The sequence below is a fragment of the Cynara cardunculus genome, assembly GCF_001531365.2.
Source record: "Cynara cardunculus var. scolymus isolate 2C chromosome LG 3, CcrdV1, whole genome shotgun sequence".
NCBI classification, from domain to species: domain Eukaryota; kingdom Viridiplantae; phylum Streptophyta; class Magnoliopsida; order Asterales; family Asteraceae; genus Cynara; species Cynara cardunculus.
In genome coordinates, this window is record NC_037530.1 from 6,278,199 (window position 1) to 6,305,155 (window position 26,957).

At 36.9% G+C, this 26,957-nt stretch overlaps 3 protein-coding genes across 5 annotated transcripts in view; 1 reads left to right on the top strand and 2 right to left on the bottom strand.

Moving 5' to 3' along the window:
- Positions 1-3,463, bottom strand: part of LOC112509754 (vesicle transport protein SFT2B) — a 7,027-nt gene extending 3,564 nt beyond the window's left edge. Inside the window, exons 1-2 of the mRNA XM_025114873.1 lie at positions 3,324-3,463; positions 3,165-3,218 (exon numbers count right to left, since the gene is read on the bottom strand). Of these exons, the coding sequence (XP_024970641.1) occupies positions 3,165-3,218; positions 3,324-3,428 (159 nt within the window). The 5' untranslated portion in view covers positions 3,429-3,463. The remainder of the gene's footprint in view (positions 1-3,164; positions 3,219-3,323) is intronic.
- A 1,457-nt stretch (positions 3,464-4,920) lies between these two features.
- LOC112508885 (splicing factor SF3a60 homolog) lies at positions 4,921-15,645 on the top strand. 2 transcript variants are annotated; one of them, XM_025113709.1, is made up of 13 exons: positions 4,921-5,164; positions 5,501-5,614; positions 6,229-6,333; positions 7,085-7,227; positions 7,708-7,804; positions 10,967-11,131; positions 11,792-11,863; positions 13,271-13,429; positions 13,609-13,686; positions 14,067-14,192; positions 14,315-14,461; positions 14,810-14,975; positions 15,362-15,645. In XM_025113709.1, exons 1-12 carry the CDS (start codon positions 4,991-4,993, stop codon positions 14,954-14,956), a joined length of 1,527 nt encoding a protein of 508 aa, XP_024969477.1. In that variant the 5' UTR covers positions 4,921-4,990; the 3' UTR covers positions 14,957-14,975; positions 15,362-15,645. The 2 variants fall into 2 exon arrangements, with proteins under 2 accessions (XP_024969477.1, XP_024969478.1); XM_025113710.1 differs by having other exon boundaries at positions 15,365-15,645.
- Positions 15,646-16,613: 968 nt separating this feature from the next.
- Positions 16,614-26,529, bottom strand: LOC112510050 (histone-lysine N-methyltransferase ATX4-like). 2 transcript variants are annotated; one of them, XM_025115311.1, is made up of 23 exons: positions 25,276-26,529; positions 25,110-25,165; positions 24,812-25,025; positions 24,491-24,616; positions 24,336-24,404; positions 23,929-23,997; positions 23,753-23,844; positions 23,576-23,668; positions 20,840-20,975; positions 20,596-20,701; positions 20,431-20,530; positions 20,110-20,234; positions 19,642-19,787; positions 19,328-19,432; positions 19,156-19,220; positions 18,349-18,559; positions 18,167-18,253; positions 18,032-18,088; positions 17,849-17,938; positions 17,451-17,537; positions 17,248-17,322; positions 17,060-17,160; positions 16,614-16,909 (listed from the first exon to the last, which is right to left on the bottom strand). In XM_025115311.1, exons 1-23 carry the CDS (start codon positions 26,194-26,196, stop codon positions 16,819-16,821), a joined length of 3,222 nt encoding a protein of 1,073 aa, XP_024971079.1. In that variant the 5' UTR covers positions 26,197-26,529; the 3' UTR covers positions 16,614-16,818. The 2 variants fall into 2 exon arrangements, with proteins under 2 accessions (XP_024971079.1, XP_024971078.1); XM_025115310.1 differs by having other exon boundaries at positions 18,032-18,253.
- Between the last annotated feature and the right edge of the window lie 428 nt (positions 26,530-26,957).

A 26,957-nucleotide genomic window follows, 5' to 3' on the forward strand; every position in this document is an offset into this window, starting at 1 on the left:
TTTAAAACTTTTTCACCCAGGCGGCTATTAGACTGGAAAGAAAAGTTGGATAAAGAGATAAAATAAAGATTAGCATCAAAGAATGACATGTGCAGGTCAAGACATTGTTATATCGAACAAAGTATGTTCGTCAAGATTGTAAGTTTAGATGGTGATATAAATTGTAAGATTAGAAATTTTATTTCCGCTGCAATGTAAGTGTTTGATCTTGGGATACTAGTTTTGATATATATTTAAGTATTCGAAATTTTGGGATGTTACAGATTGGGAGATAAGGGGATGTTTGGTTGGTTTTTCATTAAGCTGTTCGGTTGTGGCTTAATGGGCTGCATAGCCTATATGGCTTATTTGGTAAGCCATAAAGGACTGTTCGCTTGTGGCTTAATACTACAGCCAGGTGCCTATTCGCACAACCAAGGTAGACCTGTCCTTAGCACTCAGCCATAGTTATTCCAGAAATGCCCCTTATCATATTAAATAGACACAAACGCCTCCACAAGGAAAACCTACCAGATCTATGATATGAGCTCTCTCACAGCAGGTCATCACCTCCACCCCCATTATAGGTCAGCTAGCTCATCCTCTCCCATCGTTGGTCATCTCCTCCTCCCCCTGTCACCGGTCATCACCTCTTTCCCTATCGCCGGTCATCGCCTTCCTCCGCCGTCGTATAGTATAGATTTGTTCTTCATCTTTTTCACTCATTGTTGTTTTCAAAGAAATATCGAGAGGTTTAAGTATGATTTTAGTGAGTTTCTTCCAGGTCACATGAACTCATGAAGGACCATCAGATATTGGTGGGAAAACATCTCCAGAGCAAAAGTTGCATAAAATCGTAACATCTTTTGATCACATGTATTTAGGGTTTCATTGATTTGGGTTCTTTTGAATTACGGTTTCATTTGATTCAACATTTTGGTTTCAGTTGATCTACTTGATGTTCTTGTTATGGGTAGTTGATGTAATTAAATTGATCCACAAAAATGTAATTGTTTCGTTGTTTGATGATTTGTTGCAAGTATTGTTGTTTCGTTGTAAAATTTTATCTATAATTGTTGTTTAATGACTAATATAAAGCAAAGGGTAAGATAGTCATTTTTATTTTTCAGACTGTATATTTAGCACAACAACCGAACAACGATTTAATTGAATCCATACAGACAACTTTATCCACACATGCAACTTAGCCCATAGAGGACTTAATAGAAAACAAACTGAACAACCCCAAGTCCTATATGGATAAAGCTGCATGTATAGATTAATATGTCGGTATCGATACGGAAGGTTTTTGTTGGGAGAGTTTTTTCATAGACGGAAAAAACGTGTTTTTTAATTGGAAGGGGCAGGTTTGGAAAAAACTTGGTTTTCTGCATAAAGCTCCCCCTTAAAAGCTTATTGAATAAGCCACTTTCTATATCATTAAGCAACTACCAAACAACCATGTATAGCTGAACGAATAAGCAGTCCCATTAAGCTCATTAAACAGGCCCTAAGTCTTTATGGGCAAGAGGATGTCTGCATGACTCAGACTGATGGTCTTCTTTAACCATAGAGAAGTAACCTTACTAGTACCTCCAAGGTTCACCCTTGCTTTAAAAGGGAAAGAAAGATCACTATGGGTGCGTTTGGTACGCTGGACAGGGTGGGACAGGACAGGACATAACACATATGTCCTGTGTTTGGTGTGGCCCAATGTGGAACTAAGTGGAACTAACTTGGATAAACCTTGAACACGCGTGTTCCATCCTACCCCCCTGGAACTAAGTGGAACACAACCCTATTTCCCTCTTTACCCTTTTCCCACCCGGCTGCAATATTGAAGAACGATTAACCCTTTTTCATCGCTCCATCGTCTCCATCGATTCCTCCTGTCGACGGCGAGTTCCAATCGACGGCGAGTTTCAATCGACGGCCTCCATCGCCTCCATCGCGTCTCTTCTCTCCATACCCAGGTACGCAATCGATCTGTGTAGTGAACGATCTGTGTGTAGTGAACGATCTGTGAGTAGTGAACGACATCTCCATTCGTTCTTGATTCTAGGGTTCTTGTTAATTTCTGTGGGTTTTGATGATGATTAATTTCTTGTTAATTTCGGTGGGTTTTGATTCTAGGGTTCTTGTTGTTATCAACTGTTTAGGGCATTTTAGCTCACTCGTATTCTACTTGACCAACAGCTTAACCTTGTTAATTTCATTTGCCTTTGACCAACAGCTTTCAATGCAAAATTTGATTTATGCTACTTGATTGATTTATAAAGAACTCCAAGGGAATTTTCTCCCTGATGCTTTCTAGCAAATTGGATTTCGGTATCTTCAGGGCTCCTTTATTATAGAGCTTGAGTACATCTTCAAATGATGAGAACTCATTGAAATTGTTGCTCGATACAGCCTCAAACTTGTGTTTTAGAAGATGTTCGAGTGTGCCAACTCTTCAAAATCGGGATCCTGCTTTCAGTGTTGGGATCTGTAAACAGCTCACAAAAATTCAACTAGCAACTCAAGAAACTTATATTTCTGATATCTATTCACTTTCAGTGTTTAAATCTTTTGATTTATTAATGTGAGTTTTTAATTACGATTGATTTTGGAAATTTTTTGATATTTTTAAATAATATTTGTAAGCATTTATTATATTGATTATTTAGAGAAAAAAACACTAAACAGGTTACTGGGGGTAAATTGATCATTTTAACATGTCCTGTCCTGTTATGTCTTACCAATCGCCGAACAGCTGTCCTGTCCGCGCACCAAACGCACCCTATATGATATCTGAGATTTAAACTAGAACAGTGGCCAAGTTGAATTCACTCTCTTTTGAACTTATGCCAACACTTTAGGATTTGTCATTGGAACTTGTATTTTGATCCCAAAAAGAGAACTCATTGAAGAGGAAAACAGAAAGACTCTTGAAATAGTGGATAACCAGCAGAGTCTCTTGTTATGTATATCCTAACCATTATCACTATAAAACTGTAATGAGGCTTCAGTTATATCCACGTTATCGCTCACAAACTGAGAAGGTATTGGGTAAAGTTGAGCAAGATCATCGGAAGATTGACAATGGCGTAGTGAAAATAGAGTTTCGTGAATGAATTTAACAAAAGAAATTAGCATGGGGGCATGTGGAACGAAATCGTATACAGAAAAATTGTGAAGTGGAGTACCAGGAACATACAAACGAGTCCAGCTAACACACACGCAGCGAAGCCGTATAATCTCTGTATCCAAAAATGAAGAAGATGGTGAGGTCGTAGAATCATCACAGAAGATCTTAATTTTTGGGGAAAATTACGAACTATTGGGGTAATTGGATGGAATAATACCTGTGTGGGAGATAAAGAACAGAGACCTTCGGCTTCCTCCAACAAGTTGTCTTGTGAATCTTCATATTCTTCTTCAGCGAACAGAGATTGTGCCTGCTTCCACATTTTTCAAACCTAAATCATTCATCAATGGCTACTTCATTTCTTAAACAACTTTCCCAACTGTAATTACAGGTGCCGAATTCGTCACTTTTGAAACATGAGGGGGTTGTGTGTAAATTCAACAAGATATTAATCGGATCAATAATACTTCTCATATCCTTCAACTATTTTTAGAACTCACTAACCAAATTCAACCCAAAGATCTAAGTGGTCATTTACCAAATATTAACCCGGTAAACGTTTATCGGTAAAATTTAACATTATCACTTACTTATCGGGTAAGATTTTAGTTCACCAATATGGCATCGTATGCAACAATTTACCCGGTAAACGCTTACCATGGTAAGAGTTGTCGCCCTCACTTACTGCGTAAAACTCTCGGTCTTTGTCTCTTTCTTACCGGGTAAGATTTTTTAACCTTACAATATTCATCCGATAAGATAATGTGACTTGATAAACGCTTACCCGAGTAAGCATTTGGTAAACGACCCCTAAATAAAAGATTTGGGAAGAAAACAGAAGATGAATGAAACAAGAGAGGGTGAGCGTTGACATTGAGGATGATCGATGGAATTACAGGGACGGGATGTCGAGACGATTAATATGACAGTCTGTTATTTATAAATTACTGATATAAGTTAAAAATTAATAATACTATATTACAAGCGGTTGGTCAAATCGATTTTTTTTGGCTCAGAGTTTCTCAAACTGACTGGTTGTAAATATGATGACCAACTTGACTAAACAGGTTGAACTATTTGATTTGGTAGGCTTATTCGAGTTCGGTCAAACTGTAAACACCCTTGGTTACGAAAGTATTTGCTATTTGCTTAACATAAACATGTCGATGGTTAAATTTAAGGAACACTATATATAATAAGTTGAGTTTAATAATAAAATATGTAATTTAATCTTAATTTTTAAGCAATACAGAAATCTTGTAGTGATTTTTCAAATTTCTAAACACCACCTTAAATTCATACGACTGTGACACCAAATTTCAAGAATTCCCATCAAGTCAAAAAATTGAAAATCAAGATATACAACAGAATTTTATCTCCTGAGTAAGTTTAAAGGACTGTTCGACAGTTGCTGAATGGTTTGGTGCAGAATGATTAAGTAGTCAGAATGATTAAGAGCCTCTCATGATATAGTGCAAAATGAAATATAATTGTTTCATAATTATTTACAACGAAATTAGAGTGTTGAATGGTTAAAGGAGATCCAAAATACAAAATCATTCAGAGGGTTTTAAAGCCATTAAGAGGCAGACTTTTTTTTTACCAAACAAGATTCACTTCTTAATGATTCAAAGGCTGCCTCTTAATGCAACTGTCAAGAGGTAAACAAACAAACTCTTAAACTAAAAGAGAATGTGTCAAACATGGAAAGATTTCATTGTAAGAGGGTGTATTTAGCATTTATATTCATAGTTGAGGGTGGTAAATTGAAAATTACAATCAATAAAACTCCATTCCAAATCCGTTCGATTTGCCCTCTTCTTCTAAAACCCTCGTGATTGTGAGAACCCTAGATTGAACCAGAGTGGATAGAGAGAGGGAAAGATGTCGTCGACGCTGTTAGAGCTGACACGGGCGGCTCACGAGGAGACTGAGCGCTTTGAGAGACTGATAGTGAAGGATCTGCAGAATGAACCGGCTTCGAACAAGGACCGCCTCTCTCAGAGCCACCGTGTGCGCCACATGATCGACCAAATCACCTCCACTACTTACAAACTTGTAACATTTCTTGTTCTTTTTTGTTTTTTCTACTTGTTTTGGTTGTGATGGTTTATTATGCTCCCTTGGATTGAAAAAATTGGAATTTAAGTGGGAAATGTTTGTGTAAGCTGTAGGTTTTGAAATTGAACAGATTTGGTGTTTTAATATTGCAAACTAATAAAACGCTAGATTTTAGATATCGAATTTGCAGTAGGGGTTTTCTCAATCTTGCATTTGATTAGAACTGGTTTGACCTGAAAATCATAGGGCAGTTCGTATTTCATTTTTCTTTTGAAACAGAGAAGTAAGATTTTTGATTTTTTTTTGTTACATTGCTGGTTGTATTGGTTTTAGGTTGACATATATGAAGACAAAGACCAAGCCAGGAAGGATGAAATTGCAGCCCTTGGTGGACAAACTGCAACTGGGACTAATGTTTTTAGCGCATTTTATGACCGATTAAAAGAGGCAAGTGTTTCTTCATTTTGTTGTTTCTTTGGACCTTTATCAGAGAATTCGTCTTTTTGGCTTCTAGTTTGAATCTATTCAGCCGTACAGCCAATTCCCTATTAGTATACGCACTAAGTAGTTCTTCAAGGGCCTACTGTTGTCAGCAGTTTGGGTTTTTCAATTACACGTTTGCTCGCCATTAGAAGCATTTGGGATAAAGAAAACATATTTTCACAATGTTACAAGCTTCAGTCCTGCCACTTCTTTTTTTTCAAGACATACAATAGTCTGCTTGAATGGTTGTGGAAGCCATTTATGTCTTGCTTGCAGTATGCGTGCCATTCGTTTGACAATTTATAAATTGGTACCTTTTAATTGTAACTTAGTATCTTAGCAACATACATATCCTATAGCTTTGAGATCCGAGACTCCAAGTATTAATCTACTGATAGTATGAAGTCTGCCTCATTCGCATTATTGTCACTTGGTAGTCAACTTCAAATGGCAATAAGTTGATAATTCACATAAATTAGGACCTCATAAGCTCTTAGAGGAGATGTGAGGTAAATTAGCTTGGTCCATTTCGCTTTAGTTATCACTGCTTATTCGTCAAGAAATAATATTTTATACAGATTCGGGAGTATCATAGGCGGCATCCATCAGCACGAGTTATTGACACCACTGATGAATACGAGCAATTACTCCAAGAGGAACCGCAAATTGAGTTCAGTGGAGAGGTTAGTACTCTTGATATATTTTTTTAGATCGAAGTAGTCATGCTTAGCACTATCATTGCGTCTTATCATCATGCGTTGTCAGTTATTCATTTTTCATCTTCACTTGAAACAAATGAGGGTTGAATGATCTTTCTAGGCAATGTTGTGGTTGAAGTATAAAACTGCGATGAAGGTATTTGTCAACATATGGGAGAACCACCTTGACCTCACTTTATTTGCTTTGATAGAGGAAATACCGTATAAATATTGGAGGCAAGGATAAAATTTAGAGGGTCTCAGCAAAAAGCTAAGAGTTATGATGGAAACATACAAAGAAGAGCAAATTATCAATATGGAATATCTCTTATAACATGTGATTGTTACTTGTTACCCACTTAAGCAACTGTATAGGCTTCTCTAGCTATGCTTGTTAAGAAATCTGGAAAAAGGTCTATCTTTAACCCCTGTGGAAGGGACGAGGGTTTTCTCATTCGATGGTAGTATGAAACTTCTCAAGGACCCAAGAGGTTAAGGCCTGTAAGGGGGTTCTGGTGTAGAGCTATTGGATTGTAATTTGTCAAATAATTGCTCTCTGTTTATAGTTTGATGTATGGTTTTTACATTTGGACCTTGTATTTGAAGCAAAAATTGCTTGTAATCATTCTCATTTAAAAGCATTTATTTTGTATCAATATTAGTGGCCCATTCGATTTGTTGCAAAGCCTCATGCTTGTTTTCTTGTGGCATTTTTCACGAGTTTCACTCTTTGCAGGAAGCCTATGGACGCTACCTGGATATGCATGAGTTGTACAATTTTTACATAAATTCTAAGTTTGGCAAGCAAATCGATTATTCTTCTTATCTTGAAGTGTTTTCACAACCGCATACCATCCCCCGGAAACTGAAATTGACGAGGTAAGAATAATGACCGTTTCAAGTTCTGTCTCTCTTCTCCTGCCTGTTTTTGTATGTATTATCTATATCAGTACTTGCAATATATTCTTTCTTTCTTCAGAGCCCTCTTCTCAAGTATTTGTATTTGATCTCCTTACATGTTACATGTAAGCTGTGTGGCCCTATATAGACAAATCTATGTTTTTCTTGACAATATATTTTTAAAGTTTAGAAGCTATAATTACAAACTAAGCAATGGTTATCTATTGGTGTGGTGTTGCTACTATGGTGTTTTGGTAAATGTTACTGGCCAAAAGCAAAATGGAATACCCATTCTTGATTTCATGTCTCTTAGCATCTTGTTATCTCTTGATTCTTGATTTCATGTCTCTTAGCATCTTGTTATCTCTTGATTCTTGATTTCATGATTTGTTTGTGGAATCTCTTATTTATTTAAGTGTAGGCTGAAATCAGTAAGACAAATTTATTTTGTTTATCCAGGCAGTACAGGGAATATTTGAGCAAAATGCTGGAATATCTAGTGTATTTCTTTGAGCGCACAGAGCCTCTGCAAGATCTCGATAGATTATTCTCAAAGGTTCTGACTTGTAAAATTTCTTCTCAACTTTTTATTTCTTTTATCGGGTAATTGTTGGTTGGGTTCCCCTTCCTAACCATTTGTACTTGGTTGTTTCTCCAAGTTTGTATAACAAATAAATATAAAATATATCCTTGCAACATATCTAATATACTTTACAGATATATCATATTAGAGATGATCCGATGGTTCTTGCTTGGTGAATCTTTGGGCTTAACTTAGTTTTTTTAAATCATCGTTGTTCTAGTATGAATATGGGGGTTTAGTCGATTCATAAGGTCTTAATAAGAGAATTCTATCGATAATGAAGAAAACAAATAATGAACATTATATACAATGACAAATAAAAGAAAAAAGAAAGAAATAGCCAAATAGGGAAGAGAGGATTCAAGAGGCCTGTAAGAATCAAGATAAAGAGGAATGAGCCAACTTGACGTGGTGTTCTTATTTTGTAAATTATTGGGTAGGCTATAGTAGTATGCAGTGAAATCCATGCAATGGTCAAGAATTTATTGTAATACTCTTTGATAGTACCATCTCATCTTGGTGATTGTAATGTAAAGTATATTTGTATACACATTTATTTTGTTGAAGAGAGCTTGAAGGGTTGCAATTCATCATGTGATGTTGGGATAGCTGATAATGAACATCATAGTTGTCATGCTGTCGTCTTGCAATCCTTGCAGCCATGTACTGACATGGGATTCCCTTCACATGATGTGGGATTTACTCGTGATAACTTCGTAATTCTTAGTACTGCCATGTCTGAATTAGGTCAAAGTGGTGGTTGCCTAAGGTGGTTGTATGCCCAAATGTACTCCAATAAAAAAAGTTATATGGAGAAACAAAAGCCTGCTTGTATAAGTCAATGAAATCCACTTGAAGCTTTAATCAATCATGTACGAGGGCATGGGTCGATGAGACAAATTAGAATATGTGTATACTAGAGACAAATTAGGAAACTCAAAAGTTGCATCAGTGTAGTGGAACATCTCTACTCTCTAGTTAGTTTAGCACTGCAACTCCTGCTCTTTGTTGCTCTTCCTTCTTCATCATACAGCATATGTATTTCTGTCTTTCTGCCTTCTCTTTGTACTTAGTAGAGTAATATAAGTGAACTTTTTGCTATTACAGTACATATTTTATTTTGCAAAGCTGAAATTACCTAATCCAAGGCAATTTACATTATTTATGCATGATGTGCAAGTCATATAATGCAACATTGCTTTGAGTTTCTATTTGTTGTGACAATAGATCTAGATTCTTGGTAGGAGACCTTATAGTTTTTTTGGTAACTGTGGGTTTCTGGGCCAGCTTATGCACACCGATTATTCCCCCGGGTGACCATGAATGGCCTGGAGTCATTGCATCGCAGGTCAACCTCCATGGCCACAAGGGCTTTGACAGCGCCTGGATTCGAACCAGGGGAAGATGAGATTTCCAGTACACCCCCCTGAGTCTTAACCAGTGCGCCAAAACCCAAGTGATTGAAGACCTTATACTGTATGGAGGACATGGTATGCATTGAGTCGCCATGTTCTTCAAGACCCACCTTAACATTAAACACACACCTACGACCAACAATAGAAATGTCTAGGCAGCCGCTTAAGCAGGGGCGGACCTAGTAAGAGCTGAGTGGGGTCCCGTGCACCCGCTCAATCGATTATCACAAGAAAAAAATGAACGGTCAAAAGGGTGCACCTGCTTAATTCTAAGTGTGCTCTTAAATATTATAAAACCAAATTTATAAAAACAGATTGGTAGCTAGCTAAATGGTTGCTACAATCTTGTAAAGGTATTTTCTCTTTGAGAGGTCTTGGGATTAGGACTCCCAAGCATCAATTATTTTTTACTTTTAGTTGTTATAAGACTTTATTGTTTTCTTATCTCTTTGTTGTTATCAAACTATTGCTTTTTCTTTTTAACTATTTGTTGTTATGAAACTTTATTTGTTTTTTATTATCTTTTTGTTGCTATAAAGTTTTATTGTTTTTTATTTCTTTTTGTTATGGAACTTCTAAAAATACAAGCATGTTCTCAAATATTTTGAAACTGAAATTTTTAATAAAATTTATCTAAACAATGAGTTTTGTTTCTACTTTTGTTCTACAATCACCACCCATGAGAAATCGTATTTTCCAAACATATTATCTGTTACAGTTTATTTATTTGCTTTAAATTCATTATTGATTTGTTTTATTTACCCTAAATGATAGGTTTGCTCTAAATTGATTTTATTTCATTATATATTTGTTCTAATATCTATATTTGATCTAAATCTGATTTGCACTAAATTTGTGTAGTTAGTTTTCATTTCCTCAAAGCCTAGTGGTATTTTAATTTGGTTAGTTAATTTTAAATTATAAATTATCATATTTAATACTATAAGTCTTAGATGCATAAGAAAGCAAAATTGAAAATCTAGAAAAAGAAAGATAAAAGGACAAATTAGAAACCTACAAAAAAGTAAAGGATAATGATAATGAAATCTAAATTGAGAAAATTTACGGAATCAACCAAAAAACCAAAAAAATGTTCAAAACGGTGGAACTCGGCTAAACGCATGTCAGACATAAGATGTAGTCTTGCGTCTTGCTCAAAAGGTCGATTTCATTTTGGAAATGTGTGTTGTTCCCCAAAGTTGACTTTCTCTGGGTCAAACAGCATTGACTTTTCTCGGGAGTCAAAACTGCCACATTGCATGCCCTCATTCCACCTTAAAGGTGCACCCGCTGAGGAAAAATCCTGCGTCTGACACTGCGCTGAAGTGACCCCAAGTGGGGATTTATAGATTTTTCACATTGAGGGTTACACTAATCAGGTCTGCCGTTTCAGAGCTTCTTAGCATCACAGTGAGATATTAGATTTTTCATAACAGTCTTGATTCTTTTTTGAAATGGATATTTAAAAAACAAGTTGAGTAGATTGTCTGTGATCTTATTGGTTAAAACCTGACTTAAGTGATATTTAAAGAAAACAGGAACAGCTCAATTTTTGGTCTCATCAACCTTTCTATTAGGGGTTGATATAAATTTAGTAAGGTAGCGAGCTTAAGTTTTCCTTGTTATGATTTGAAGTTATGTACTGATGAGCGAAAAAACGAATGCAGAGAACTTGAAGAAATTTATTATGAGCTCTATCTAATTGCTTTATTTGAAGCAGGTGTCAGCAGAGTTTGAAGAGCAGTGGGCTAATGGCAAAGTAGATGGATGGAAGGACGGGGCTCAAGAAAATGGACCTATATCTGATGAGCATACTTCCATTGATCTGGACTATTATAGTACAGTCGAGGAACTGGTTGAACTTGGTCCTGAGAAGTTGAAGGAGGTAAGAGACATATCATACAATTTTATTAGGTAGCTCTGTCCAATCTGTATGGGATGTTGCTTGTTAAAGGGACATAAAGAAGTCTGATCTATATGATCATTTCCGCTTCCAAACACCTCAGGTTAGAACGTCCTAGGAGATCTACCAGACTATCTTGAAAAATATGTGATGTTAACTTGTAATCTGGACACACGTTACCTGTTAAATTGAAGTGACTAGGTAGGTAGCTCCAAGAGTATGTTAAAATGCTAGGGATCAACTTAAGTTTAGTTCTTATCGAGTAAACAATATGTTATGATTTTTCTTTTCTTTTTCTTGATTTCTATCTTTTGTGATAGCGTTGCTGGGTTGAATTATTTGCCTGCTTAGAAACTATGCATTTCTGCTACTGTTTCTTTGGATGAGCATGATGCATTGTCAAGTTTAATTGAGTTTGAGAGATTGTGTGTTCATAGTTATAAGGGTGGGATTTCTGTCCATAATCAGTTGTGGAGCTTTGATCTCGTCATTTTTGAAGTGGATCCGTTGTTTGTAAGCTTGCTTTTTGAGTTTATGCTTAGTAAGATCCAGTAAGAAGTTTCTTATTATGCTTAGTAAGTTCCAGTAAGAAGTTCCTTTTTATTGCCTCTCTTTTTGCTAATTTTCTATCTTGTTTGGTAGGCTTTGGCTGCACTGGGATTAAAGACAGGAGGTACTGTTCAACAGCGTGCAGAAAGGCTTTTTCTTACAAAGGTATTTGAATTATATCTCTTTCATCTATGATTCACTCTTGATAAACGTGTTGCTGGTCTTGTTTATCTATTACTTTTAAGTAACTTCATGATTAAAGAAGGTAAGAAGTAAAACTCTTAGTTAAGTGTGTTTTTGAATAAGATTCGTGCACTAGAATTTGTATACACATGGCGTGAAACTTTAACGAGGCTTAGATGGAAGCATTTTTTCTTCGTGATCACATACATATGATGCCTGCTATTCCTTATAATTTCTTTGTTTGTCAAGGGCACCATTGTTTCGCTTCCTAAAACATTCTTCAAATGTCTTTAGAAAACTATATGGGAAATATGATTATTTTCTTGTCCTGGCTAGAGGACGGATTTGGACGATGATAAGGATGCCAAGTTTTTAGTGGAGGATATTGTTTCAACCCTTCGTCAATGATAACATATGGATTCTTCAATTTTATATATACTGCTCACTGTGATACCAATAGTTTTCGTTATCATATCAATATTATTCGGATTTGTTTTAGGCTGTATAAATGGCATTATAGTGGGTTTCAAGAGATTGGGTGCACGGTCTCATCTGGTGGCTGTTACACAAATCATGCTTGTATGATATGCTGTTTTGTATTGTGGTTTGTGTGTCACTTGATTATGACAATGGACAAGGATGTGATGTGACAGATGCGTCAAGTAATAACATTTTACTCTTTGTAAGTTTTGGTCTGTAATCTCAAGAGTAGCTAGTTTGCTGATGAGCTTGTCATTTACGAGGGCTGTAGATATGCCGTTGGAGGATTATAAGAATTGCATACCTTGTTAGTTTCTCGTTTTTATGGTAGATGAGTATGAGAACTTGGTAATGTTGTTGCATTTGGTTGCTTTAGATGTGCTTGTATCATCTTATTTGAGAGATCATGCAGCAGGCTGTGTACAATGCTCTATACAAAATGATATTCCTTATGAGTTGCAAGAGCACTCTTTTCTTTTTGTTATTCTTTTCATACTGGAGTATTGCCCTTTTAACTTTGGAAAGGTGACCCGTGAATTGTCTAGAAGGATCACACGTTAACTTTATGTACGACAGTGCTTGACATGTGTTTTGAGTGATCCCAATTTATTGATTGATCTTGATATAAGATATCTATGTACTCGTGGACAAATGATAAACTGGCATTGTTGTTGATGATGTATTTCAAAAGAATTTGTATGAGTTTGCAATGGTGAAATTACTTCCCATAATTTCACAATGAACAAAAATGTCGAAGTCATTTCCATTTACATTGAGACCTTACTTTCAGGTTTTGTGGCAGATGTGATCTCAATGTGAGTTATTCCAGGCACTTTTATTCTTGTGTTGTTTGTTACTCCTTGAATATAAAATCTCATAGTCACTTTCTATATACTCGTAATCCTGCAGCACACACCTCTTGAAAAGCTAGATAAAAAGCATTTTGCAAAAGGTGCACAAAAGCCCAAACAGAATGGCGTGGTTGCTGCTTCACATCAGAATGATGATTCACAAGAGATTGCCCTGATGGAGTCCAAGATAGAGAAGCTATGTGAAATATTGTCAGAAGTAAGTTGGTTAAATTTCTTTTTTATTTCTTTATCCTTGATTCTGTCGGTATTTTCATTGCTTCATCCCCCTCCCTTTAGATATATTTTTCTTTTGAATGACAAATGATGAAAGTATGCATCTAAGTATGTCAAAGGTATTCTATTGTTGACGTTGGTATGAACCTTTTCTTTATGCAGACAATCATGCGAACAAAAGAGAATGTGGAGAAGAAACAGGCTCTGACATATGAGGAAATGGAAGCTGAAAGGGAGGATGTAAGATCGTTTTTATGCTTCTCTTCCCCCTCCCACCCGCCAAAAAGAAAAGAAAACCAATCCTTATTCACTAAGGCTGAAAAGAAACAAAAAGTAAAAGTTGGAAGAATAATCTGTAGAGGGCTTCATTGTCAGCATAGAACTTGCGTGCCAAAAACAAGGAATTGAGCCACTCACGAAGAGAATGGCTCTTTGCACACAGTTTCATGGCTGTGAAAGTAGATGAATAACTAGAAGTAACTTGGAAAACTGGTTCTTGTGGCACATATAGATGTGATGGATATAATGGCACTTATCTTTCCGTCCATTATGGGTTTTGCTTTATTATTTTTCTGTATCTCAGCCATGGTTCATCTTTTCTTCTCTAACATAATTTTCAGGAGGAAGTACCTGACATTGAGAGTGATGACGAGGACCAGCAAATATATAATCCATTGAAGTTGCCAATGGGTTGGGATGGAAAACCTATACCGTACTGGCTGTATAAGCTTCATGGCCTCGGCCAGGTACTCTTTCGAATCTTGACCTGCTTTTAATGTTCTTGTACTTTTCCTTGAACATGTAAATAACATGGAAATAACAAATAACCATTAGATAACATGTCTTCAATTGTCTAATTATTCTTCAGGAGTTCAAGTGTGAGATATGTGGAAACTATAGTTACTGGGGACGAAGAGCTTATGAGCGTCATTTCAAGGAATTCCGACATCAATATGGTATGCGTCGACTTGGTATTCCAAATACCAAAAACTTCAATGAGATCACGTCAATTGAGGTATGCCTTTTTAATCATTTTCATATTTATGGTGGTACTTGTTTTTCACTCTATATCTGTTATAGTTCTGTTTCTTTCATATGTGTGTTCTTTTTCCTCCGGCTTTTTTTTTGCTTCCAAAAGGTGTAAATATTGCTCAAAAAGTTGGAAAAAAAAAGAGAGACAATGCTCGTTTAATTTGGAACGGATGTAATTTAACTTCTATCAACTTGCTGCAAATCACTTCGTAAATCTAGTTAGTATTGAACACAAGACAGTTCTTTAACATGGATTCTGATTTGGTTCATTTGAATGAAAATTAGTTTGTGAAAGTTAGACGATGCTAAGTTAGTAGGTACGTACTTGCAGGAAGCACAACAACTGTGGGAGAGAATAAAAGAGAAGCAAGGGGTGAACAAATGGCGACCAGAACTGGAGGAAGAATATGAAGACCGAGAGGGCAACATTTACAACAAAAAAACATACACCGATCTTCAACGTCAAGGCTTGATATAGATGTTGTCTTCCCTTGCAAGTAAGCCCCTATCAGTTGATCACGACTATTAGTCATTTAGGTATATAACCTTAAATGAGATTTTAATTAAATCCATAACCACAAGGGTGGTGCCTGATTGGTTTGAGCTTGGCTCCAAAGGTCAAAAGTACCAGGAGGTCCCAGGTTCAAATCCAAGGAGGAATAAAAATCCCCTTGTGGCCACGGAGGTTCAAATGCGGTGAGATGGTCGCCTTGGGATTAGTCGGCTCGCTAGCGGGTTGGATATCCAGGTTAATAAAAAAAGAAACGGCTTCATGCTTATTAAGAAGGTCATGGATTTAATTGAAATCTCATTTAAGGTGATATGCGTCAATATCCTTTACAGTATTCATTTTTCTGCTCTTCACGCCTTCTGTTATTTGCAGCAGTCGTCAGAAAATGCAAATGAATGTTCTAACAGGCATATCGATCATGTTTTTTTGTGGGAAATTACGTGTGAAATTTCTAGCGAAGCCATGGCTGGGATCAGAAGCAAGAAGCAGATTATTTTTTTGGTCGAAAATTTTACAACGATGCCAGTATTGTTATGGTTTGTTACGAACGTTAACTTCCTCCCTTGTCGTTGTATTTGTAATCTTAGAGCATTGGTGCTAATTAGTCGTTAAATTCGTCACATATAATCCATCACCATCGATATCTTTTTGCAGTATGATTAATGCTCTTCCTTTTTTCCGAGAAGGAACTTTTCGTGGCCAATCGATTATTATGGTCGTACTTGAAACCACCATTGATGTGAAAGCTTTTGCAGCATATGCTTTATCTTTGATATGTTACGAATCGATTTGCATACCTTTGCTCTGTTTCTTCTTATTTTGTTCATCTAGATTATTTAGTATATGATTTAGCTTGATTTATACATAGAATTTATCCATAAAGATCAAGGGGTTGTTTGTTTATTATTTAATAGTTCGATTAAGAGGCAACATCTGAATCATTAAAAGGTGAATCTTGTTTGGCAAAAAAAAGTTTGCCTCTTAATAGTTCTAAAACCCTTCGAATGATTTTGTATCATGAGCATCCTTTAACCATTAAGCGCCTTGATTTCATTGTAAGCAATTACCAAACAACTATATTTCATTTTGCACTATATCATGAAAGCTCTTAATCATTCTGACAACTTTATCATTTTGCACCAAATCATTCAACAACTGCTAAACAACCTTTAAGATAAACAATCGGGTCAAATCGCCTGCTAGAGAAGCTCTTTAATGAATCCATCACCCGAAAGCCCTATGAATTGAACGGAAAGAAGGTCGGATTAACCCTGAAACAAAAATGGACTCGGACTTGTATGGCAAAAGCATATTTTGATGAATTGTTGTTTATGTGAGCTACCCTTAAGCAACATATCAAAGATTCAAGGTCTTTTTAGTAATAGTTCAATGGTACTCATAGCTTATTCAAATAAGCCATATATAAATATCGAATAGTGACTTAATAATATAAAAATAACTTACTTTAAATGAACTTTCATCTATATTTTCAGTTTAATTTATTTTTGCCAAGAAAACATAGCCATAAAATTACCTGTTCTTTTTTTTTTAAATATTATTATTAACCTAGATATTCAACCCGTTATGCAAAAAAATTTACCAGTTTTCAACATAAAGTTTGAAATTTGGAAGGCAAACCAAAACTATGATAAATGAGGTATGCATCTTTCCAGAGTTCCCTACTCTTACTCATATCATATCTACCATTCATTATTATTTTTTCGTTTTCCTTTTTTCTTCTTTTTCCCAAAAAAAAAAAAAAAACAAAATAAAGAGCTGCTGCTGAGACCATTTCCATTTTGTATACTCTGCTTTTGTTTATGTTATTCCTAATTCATAAATTTCCGACAATTCTGCGCTTTACATAAACACGGCACTTTGCATTCATCGCTTTCATCTGGATCAAACAAGTAATCATACCTGCATATCAAAACCAATATCTCAATTAATTGGGTTGCATTGGTTGTACAAATAGACATGGTTGCATTTGAAATATACCCTCTCTCTCTCTCTCTCTCTCTCTCTCTATATATATATATATATATATATATATATATATATGTAACTTACGTTAGTTCATCACCCGTTGCCACGTTAGTTCGTGCAATAAGTACGATACGGCTTTCATCGCCACCAACGCTCATGATCCTTGCATAGCAGTTTGGCATACACTAGAACAAATAACATCACTCAACAGGTCAGTTTGTGTTACAAAAAAGACTCTGAAACGTGCGAAAAAAGGGTAGTTAGGGAAGTACAGAGTGGTTGATTAAACGTGCTACGTTTCCTTTGTCTGTTGCATCCACGACCACTTCTTCGCTGATTTTAAACAGCTGCCACAAAGCAAAAAAGCGAGATTTTATGCATTATATATGAAAAAACGATTCTACTCTTTTGGGTAGAGGTCAGATCCGGATCCCACATCTGGGGTGGGGCATACAAAAGAATTGGGAAAACTTACGTAGCAGTCTTTGCCTTCTCTGCGATATCGTGCTTCCCTTAGATCAGCAACGCTGCGCCTAACTTGTTCACCACGATATTCCAAAACCTGCAAAAGATAAGTGCCCACGTTTCTATTTTAATCTAATACCAAAACAAGTGCATATTTTTCCAATGGAGAAACTCGTTACTCTTCCTATCGTGAAGGGTAAAATTGTCATTTAGTTAGGTGTAACAATTAATCTTTTTAAAACTGTGCCTTTTTTGATGTGAACGTTTATTTCGGGACAGAGGGAATACGACATTTGACTCGTCAGATATTTAACACAAGTGTTTGACCGCTAGGGAAACGTTGCATTTCTTCATAGGAGTTTCAAACATAATAAGAACTCAGAAATGGAATTAGTATTCGTTTTTTACCATTTCTCCTTCCAATATGTTTCGACGTGCAAAGAGGCCCCATCCATGTATTCCCGATCTACCAAAGCAAACCCGATCATTTTCGGTTCTCTGCATTTACAATCAAAAATCAACTCTTTTGCAACTATTTCATGGAAAATTTGTAGATAAAACATGCCCGTATTTGAAAACGTGAAACTTTGCCTGTAAATGACGCAATCTTTCTCTAAAAGTAGAAAAGCTTCGAGGTTCTTGCATCTCCTGTAGAAAAAAGGCATCAGGTGTGTGATCTATGAGCCTTTTGCAGAAACCGATGCTAACAAAAGCAAAAATTATTACTCTGAGACTGTTCAAGCGTTGTATCGTAGTTAAAGAGTGATGACATGGTCTGGTAACTCGGTGCATGATTAGCCCGTCTCCTGGCTTCTGAAACACACAAAATTCAAAACGAGAAGGGCATGAATCGACACATTTGTGGCTAAATCTCGTGGTTAAAAACGTCAACGTGCTGCTTAGACTACCTTGGTGTGAGATCTCTGGTGCACCCTGCACCTTGCTGCAGAAAACGGCTCGGTCTCCGTCGAAGTCTCGGAGATTGGAGCATCTCGAAGTTGTAATCTTCTTGATGAGATCAATCTCGAACCGCTCTTGTTATTGTTCAGGAGTAGGCTTTTAGCCGAGATTACCCCTCCTGGGGTCTGAATTATTAGGACGGTATCCGGATTCGGAGCCCTGAAAGAAAACACGAAGATTAAGAACCAGAACTCCATATACAATTCCCATCATATATTCTTTATGAGATCTATGAACACATATAAAGTTTAAAGCCAAAGGGGATGGACTGAACATGTAACCGGTTGGTCTGGTTCGATTTTGGTATGCAGGATAGGACAGCACAAAAACTTGGTGTCCCACGTTTCAAATATCAGGGTCAAGTTTTTTTTTTTTTGATTAACATGGATATCCAACCCGCTATGCGAGCCGACTAATCCCAGGGCGACCATCTGCTTTGCAGATATCCCGGAGTCACCGCATTTGAACCTCCGTGGCCACAAGAAGATTTTTATTCCTCCTTGGATTTGAACATGTGACCTCCTGGTACTTTTGACTTTTGGAGGTAAGCTCAAACCAATCAGGCACCACCCTTGTGGTTATATCAGGGTCAAAATTGGTAAATACTAAACTACCCATGTCTTTTTAAAACCCTAAAACCTTCCACAATTCTTTCACCCTGCTACCTCTCTCTAACCCGTCCACGTATACTTGATTCCAATTTTTCTAATTCGAGCAATCGGACAGTAGGGCTTAACGCCCTTAGACGCTCGTACCTGTGATAAGCGCAATACGACACCATCCTTGTAATCTGCTTCCCGTTCTTCTCCAGGGAATGCAACTGCGGAAAGTATCACGTCTTAGAATCATTGTCTGACTGATCTATTAGAGTTAACAAAGAAACCGGGTGTCCACAAGGTCTTAAACATCGGAAAACAGTAAGCTCACCTCCATGCGATAGCCAGCTCTAGATGCACATGTTGCATGGTAATAAGTTGAACACTTGGAGCATTGTGTACATGATCCATGAATTTGCTTACAAACGACACAAATCTGAAACAAGGCATGAGTTCGTTAACTCACTTCATCGTTCGAAAAGATTCAGGTACTAAGAAAATTATTATTGGCCGAAGATGGCTGAACGCAAACGAACTTGGTCATAGAAATCTGACTGTTTGTCAAATATATAAAAAAAATACCCCCTAAAAAGGATAAACTGTACTATTTTCTTCGTATGGTAAAAATAAATAAAAATGTAGTACCTTTACAAAAGAGTTTGACGGGATACTCAAAATTCCAAGCGCAGGCTCCATCTTCTCGTCACTTGCAAAGCAAACTTCAGGCCGAAACCAAGCGCAGGTCACGTGGACCCAGAGGGGCTCAACATCAGTAGGCTTCATAGCACCTCCTGAAATCAGAATTACAAAATAAGAAATCCGAAAAAAAATTTATAAGTGGCAACGTTTCGTTCAATACTCAAAAACCCAAAATTCATTAAAATTATCTTTCCCATCTCTTCCTTATGGGACATGAGAAGAATTTAAAAGATCCCGATATTCTACTTACAAAGGAAACATGGTGTATCCCACCTGGAGGTGGGGTCTGGGGAGGGTAAGATGTATACAGACCTGATCTCTACCCCAAAGAGTAAAGTGGTTGTTTCTGTGAAGACCCCGAGCATGTGTGAAAAAAAGAGCAAGTCAAAATGATAAAGATTTGAAAGTTCATGCCTTTTACAGGACAGAGGCAGCACTCTCGCTCAACATCTGGTGTCTCGCAGGACCGGCAAACCCATGAAGTAAAATCCTGAACATTTCTTGCACCATAGCATTCTTGATGCACGGCTATTTGACATCTGCCATGAAGTACAGAAAATCAACAAGATTTTCCCGAATTTTTTAAGATTCGCTTACATCATTTTTCTCCATTCTTTTGTGGATCATCAAGTATATGGACACAGAATCACGTATTCACTTTTTTCCATGATATATAAAATGGACGCACAATGTGAAAATGTTAAAACACCTAAATGAATAGGATATTGACTAGACCTGATGCATATAATGATCTTGTTGTAGTCCCAATCTTCAATCCAACGACATACGGCACAACGTTCAGTTGTCCACTTGGCATATACGGGCTCATATTTTTCTATCAAATCAAATTTATCAGCAATTACGAAGAAACATCCAGCAGTTTCTAGAAACTGAGCATACCTTGTAGAAAACTAAGCAATTTCTGCTTTCGTGCTTTTAAAGAAGGGCGCTTAAGAGAATTGACAGAAACAACGGTACGAGCATGATACTCAGCTACTTGCAGCATCTGCAAGATAACAATTGTTTAAAGAAGTGTCTTAAAAAATTTGGTAGTATGTAATCAATTCTAAACGACCTAACGAAATAAAAAAGAAGACATTAATTTAGAAAACAGAAAAGGAAATAACCGGTTCTGTTTACAGACCCATTGTTCGAGTGGCAGCAAGGAACCCTTCACCCTGATGCTTGTTTTCCAATTTTTCACTTTTGAACCTGTGTGCCGCTCCCATTCACTAAGTGCCAGCTTTTCTGACCCGCAAGACCCGCACTTGCACACAACCCTTCAACAAAAAAACTAATGTTAGAGCACGGGCTTCATTCCATTTAAGGAAAAAAATTATATGATTCATTCAAAAGGCTTTTTGAATTCCCTGTTTTCTTGAAGTGTCTACTCTGGATGATTGGATGCTTCAAATTTTTACTTTAATGAATACAATCATTATGGAAATTAACGATCATAACATCTGAACATAAGCTAAATGAATCTTTAACGAAAACCCATCATATAGAATTAAAATTTACTCCCTCCCTCCCAAAATAATGTCCACTTCAAAGTAATTGCCTGCGTCCCAATTCTAGCCTCCATTATGAAGGGTAAAATTGTCATTTAGTTAATTAAAAAGTGTAAAACAAACCACAAGGGTGGTGCCTGATTGGTTTGAACTTGGCTCCAAAGGTCAAAAGTACCAGGAGGTCCCAGGTTCAAATCCAAGGAGGAATAAAAATTCCCTTGTGGCCACGGAGGTTTAAATGTGGTGACTCCGGGCTATCTACAAAGCAGGTGGTCGCCCTGGGATTAGTCGGCTCGCATAGCGGGTTGGATATCCAGGTTAATAAAAAAAGTGTAATACACATTTTTAAAACTGTGTCTTTTTCATTACTGACATCTACTTTGGGACGGAGGGAGTATTATATAAGAGTTCATTTTATGTACACAGGTGACAGATAGCTCCTAGATAAACGTAAGAACATCTCCAACAAATTCTCCATAATTTCTCCAAAATGCACAAGCAAAAGTTAGAATCTCCAAGAAGAAAAATGCATTCAACTCCAACAGTTTCTCCATTTTTAAGATTTCAACATTAATTATATTATTAAAATATTCAATACATCTAATACCTCAATCCCCAAGTACCCCATAGTTATGAATCCAATGAGTACTTTACTCACAGAGTATGGCACACTTGTCGCCATTTTAAGGACCGCCCATAATAAGATCTCTACTATGGCATTTATAAGAAATAATCTCTAAAAAGACACGAAAACGAATATCAACTTAATCTAGAATAACAGTTTTAATATAGTTATAGGCAAGTAATGTAATAGCGGACTGGCATCCATAGAAAGAAGGATATCCGGTGATTGATGCTATAAATCGTTTTTGAGATGGATGCATCCCCAAACTACAAATAAAGATAGAAAATTTCTAATCTTTTTTCATACTTTATTCAGATGTGGGCACTCCTCAGCCCAAAAGGTAGCACTGAATGTGGAATTCCAGGTGGACGGTTGATGAAGAACGAAAAGCACTACTTTTAGCCAGAAGAAGCCAAGCAACACTCTAAAAGGATGATACAGGTTTGAAACTTTGGCTTAACAATGAACTACCAAAATGATGATGTCAGCAAACTATAGTTGTTCGGGTACACAGTAAGAAAGGCATAAACTGGACTTCTTACAAAAGAAAACCTCAAAATTATGCAGTTACCGTCCTGTTAGTACCTCCCAGCTATTCCCTTACCTATCTCTGGTTACTCCCTCCGTCCCAAAATAAATGTCCACGATGAAAGAGGCACACAGTTTTAAAAATGTGTAAATATTACACTTTTTAATTAACTAAATGACAATTTTACGCTTGATACTAGAGGGAATAATTAATTTCTCCGTCTCATAATTAAGGGTAGAATTGGAAAGTAGACTTTTCCTTTGAAGGTGGATACTCATTTTGGGACAAACTAAAATAGAATTGTGGACACTTATTTGTGGATGGAGGGAGTAATATAAAAGTGCAACTCAGACACTTGAAAACGATAGCATGCTCCTCAAGTTAATAGCTAAAAACAGGGGTGGGGATGCAACTACTCAATGTAAATATAAGCAAAAGTGAAAGCGTATGCATTACTGTGATTTGATCTATAGGCATTTACAATAATTCAACGTGTTCAAGTTTATTCATTTCTCGTTTAAGACTTCAAATTCTTATGCACTGGCAAATAATTACGATGACATTATTTCCACATCGTACACAAATACACAATTAAAACAAATTACTAGGCATCGGACCATGTACCACCAGCCGATGAACTAATACTAGAAAAAGCAACAAATGGAGGAAGAAATAGTTGAATGCCAACTAATGACATCAGTTTCATTTAATAATGATCACAAGCCCAAGCCACACAAACAAGTACTCCCTCCGTCTTAAAATAAATGTTCACAGTGAAAAACGTACACAATTTTAGAATAATTAGCCAAATGACGATTTTACCGTCAATAATAGAGGGAGTAATTAATTTCTCCATGTCATAATTAAGGGGAGTTGGAAAATACACACTTACTTTTGAAAGTGGACACTTATTTAAAGACAAACTAAAATAGAAATGTGAACACTTATTTTGGGACGAAGAGAGTAGTTCTTTGACAACAACTAAAGGTATCATCAAACTCACTAGGTTTCCTTTTAGAAGAGAGAGAGAGAGAGAGTGTGTAGTTATTAGGAGAGAGATTGTGCATTAACACACGTGGTTGCCATAGATTTGCCGGATAAAAATGGTATAAAAATTTGAATAGAAAACTTGAGCTTAAAACTTATGACAAATGTTTTTTTCTGAATAAAACATGGATAACTCATCTATGACTTAAAAGGGATGTATATGCTTACAAATGCAGGCTTGGAAAGTATATGCCTTCCACGCCTGTGCAGACAACAGTGACCTTATCGGGCAGCACCATTTCCTCCTGCTTTTTTGAATATCTGGAATACAAACATCATCTTTATTAGGTACACACTGTTTGTAAACCGAATGAGATAGTGATCAAATGTATATGAAAAACTTACCTGTGTTTAGGCTGACAAGTTTCTGAATCTGATAACTCAAAATTGAACTTTGCTTTGCAATCTGGGCAGTAGTATTCGGTTGTCCCAAGATCCTACAGAATGATTTTGACATATAAGACTGCAAGAAATGTCATAATGATGACGAAACCACAAGAAGATCAAGATTGATGAAATACCTTGAAATGATGACCAGAGATTTTATCGCATTCCGCATGCACCCACACTTTACAACCATCACAACGTACCTGATGTAATCAAAACCTTTTAAACTTAGTTCTTGAAAGAAAAATGGAGGAGTTTCGAGTAAGAAGGTGCAAGAGCAAGTAAGTTCAAAAAGAATTACTCCCTCCGTCTGAGAATAAATGTCCAGAACAAAAAAGGCACACGGTTTTGAATGACGACCTTACCAACTAATAGAGGAGTAATAAATTTATCACCATCATAATTGAGGGTAAAAACTGGAAAGTAGGCACTTACTTTTAAAACTGGACACTTATTTTGGGACAAACTACAATTGAAATGTGGACACTTATTTTGGAATGGAGAGAGTAGTATAGATGAGTCTAATCAATAGGTTACTCACCCAACTAACAGTATCGGCTCGATTCCATATCTTTTTGCATATGCCACAATAATGTTTTAATTTTGTCAACTGCAATAAGAAAGCATGCCATCATCAGCAGTAGACAATTACAAACAAGAATGTGAATGGCATGGAACCATGCATGTTATACGAACCCTGGCACATGTATTACAAAGAAGACGGCTACTAGGAGATGTATCGTTCATTTTTCTTAACATTCTAAGTGAGATTGTTGAACCACAGCCTTCACAGGATTGTGTGTGCCGCCTTTTAGATATTTCCTGAAAAAAGAACATGCAAAACATCAATAAAGATCCAACTTTCATCCACTAGAGCAATAAACCCAGACCGAACGGACCCAATAAATCCCCCTTGAGAGTAGGGTGGGTGGGTGTTGGGGTGGGGGGGTGTTGAAGTACGGAAACCTGTCTTCGACCCCAAAGAGTATTGAGGCTGTTTTTTAGAGACAAACTTGCCTGCTTTTGAGAGACATGTTCATGTTCCTGATGTGTCCCTCTAGCCTCATGAACACCTCTAGGGATAGCATCAAGATAATCCAAGTTACCAGCCGCTGCATTAATTTCAACCATTAGCATTTCTGTAAACCCATGTTCTGCTAGAAATGCCTCCTCTATTGCTGATCGAAGCACACTTGGCTCGTTATCATTCAAGTCGGTCTGGCCCTGAAACCTGAAGATAACCAATTTTTCATCATCTCCGTCCTCCTTTCCTATGAAACTTCGAATGTAAGAAAAAAACTGAACCATAGCAAACCTGTCAACATTTTCTACAAATGAAAATATCATTCCGCTTCTAATCCAAGCATAGTCCTGTTCGTCAAATATCAGTTTATCATAATTCTCATTATATTCTATGTCATTCAATTGCCCCTATGGGACGATTATAAGTAGTTTTAAGCAAAATGTTGAGATAATCTTACCCTCTGTGTACCATTTCCTGAGTACCCAAAGAACATGACACAAAAAGCATCATCAACCCGAAAGCCAAGAACTTGTTGGGGAGCATGCATTACTGGATCCAGAACAATGGCTGGCCAAGCCGGATAATGCTTTCCGGACTTGGCCCAAACTATATCACCCGGAGAAAATTCATCTGGTTCTTTAATATTTCCAGTCGTCTTCTCCACTTGCTCCTTTTGCGAACCATTCGAAAAACCATCCTTTTTTTCCCCAATCAAGATCGTGTTAACATTATCATACTGTTCATTATTATATCTCGAATACTTGTACTCCTCATCTTCAAATTCTTCAAACTTCAATGGTGGGGGTAAAGATTTACGACATTTATAACTAACTTTATCCCCGTTATGCTTCTTGTTCTGAATTTTTGGGATTTTGACGCTTGATTTGTCCTTATGAGGAGCAAATTCAGGATCAAAGTACAAGTCTTGATTAACATCAAGTTTGGTTTTTTCTTTCTTCCAGTTATCAAGAACTGAATCATTGAACCGAGAAGGAAGTACCTGAACACGTCCCCGTGAAGTCCTGACCAACGGCGGCCTTGGTGGTGGTCGGACGGAATCGTTATTAATAGCATTACTGGTATCCTCCAACTCCGTTTTTGGTGCATTCGATTTGGAGTCAACGACCACCACCTCACCGGTGTCGCTGCAGAAGCTAGGGATAACACCGGCGGGGAAATGAAATCCCAATTCACTGAGCGTAATGATCCCGGCGGCAACCTCTCCGAGCAGATGCAGAGGATAATAACCGTTGTTACTCTTCCGTTTCTTCCTAGATTTCCCCGACCACTCGTCGTCATCTCCGCCTGCCCCCGACTCACCAACTCGACACCGCTTCAAACTCGGCATTGCCGATTTCAACTTGCGCTTGATTATCATTCCCCCCACACTCCAATCCCCGAAACCCTAACCACCAAGAACCTCAATTCACAAAAACCTAATCTTCCAATTGAAGAAACCCAAACACTTTCTTGAAAGAAAATTCCCAAATGGTTGTTCTAACAATCAATCAAAACAACAGAGCATCCCACAACAACAAAAACAAGAGATTTGGGAGGGAAATTTCATCAATCAAGGTCTGTGTGAATTAGGGGATCTCTTTCTCTCACTTCCACGAAGCCACTGATAAAAAAATAAGTCGATGAGTTGTTTAAATTAACATTCCTCCACACCCAAAATCTCTAATTTCGTGAGCAACAAACGTTAAAGAAAAGAAATCCAAACCCAACTTCATGTGAGAGATAAAAGAGAAAGAGATTATAAAAATAGGGACGACAGATTTTATTTTACTGTAATTTTTCCTTTTCTTTTCAAATATATAGATACACCAATGTGTATGTATAGATACACTGCAAGCAAGAGGAGAGAGAAAGTAAGTTCAATGCTATCTTGCGCCCCTATTCATTCCCATTTCTCATTTCCCATTTCCATTCCCATTCCCATGAACAACTTCTTCTTTCACATAATCTTCTCTTCTCCTGTGCATTCATCACTTGAAATTTTTATGTTCTTCAAGAAACATGGAAAGTATTCCAATTTGTATGCCCATTTTTAATTCACTTTCTGTTCATATTAAAAAAGACAACACATTTGTAATGGGTTCTTTTATTCACTTGTGAATTTTCAAGAAACGAGTTTAA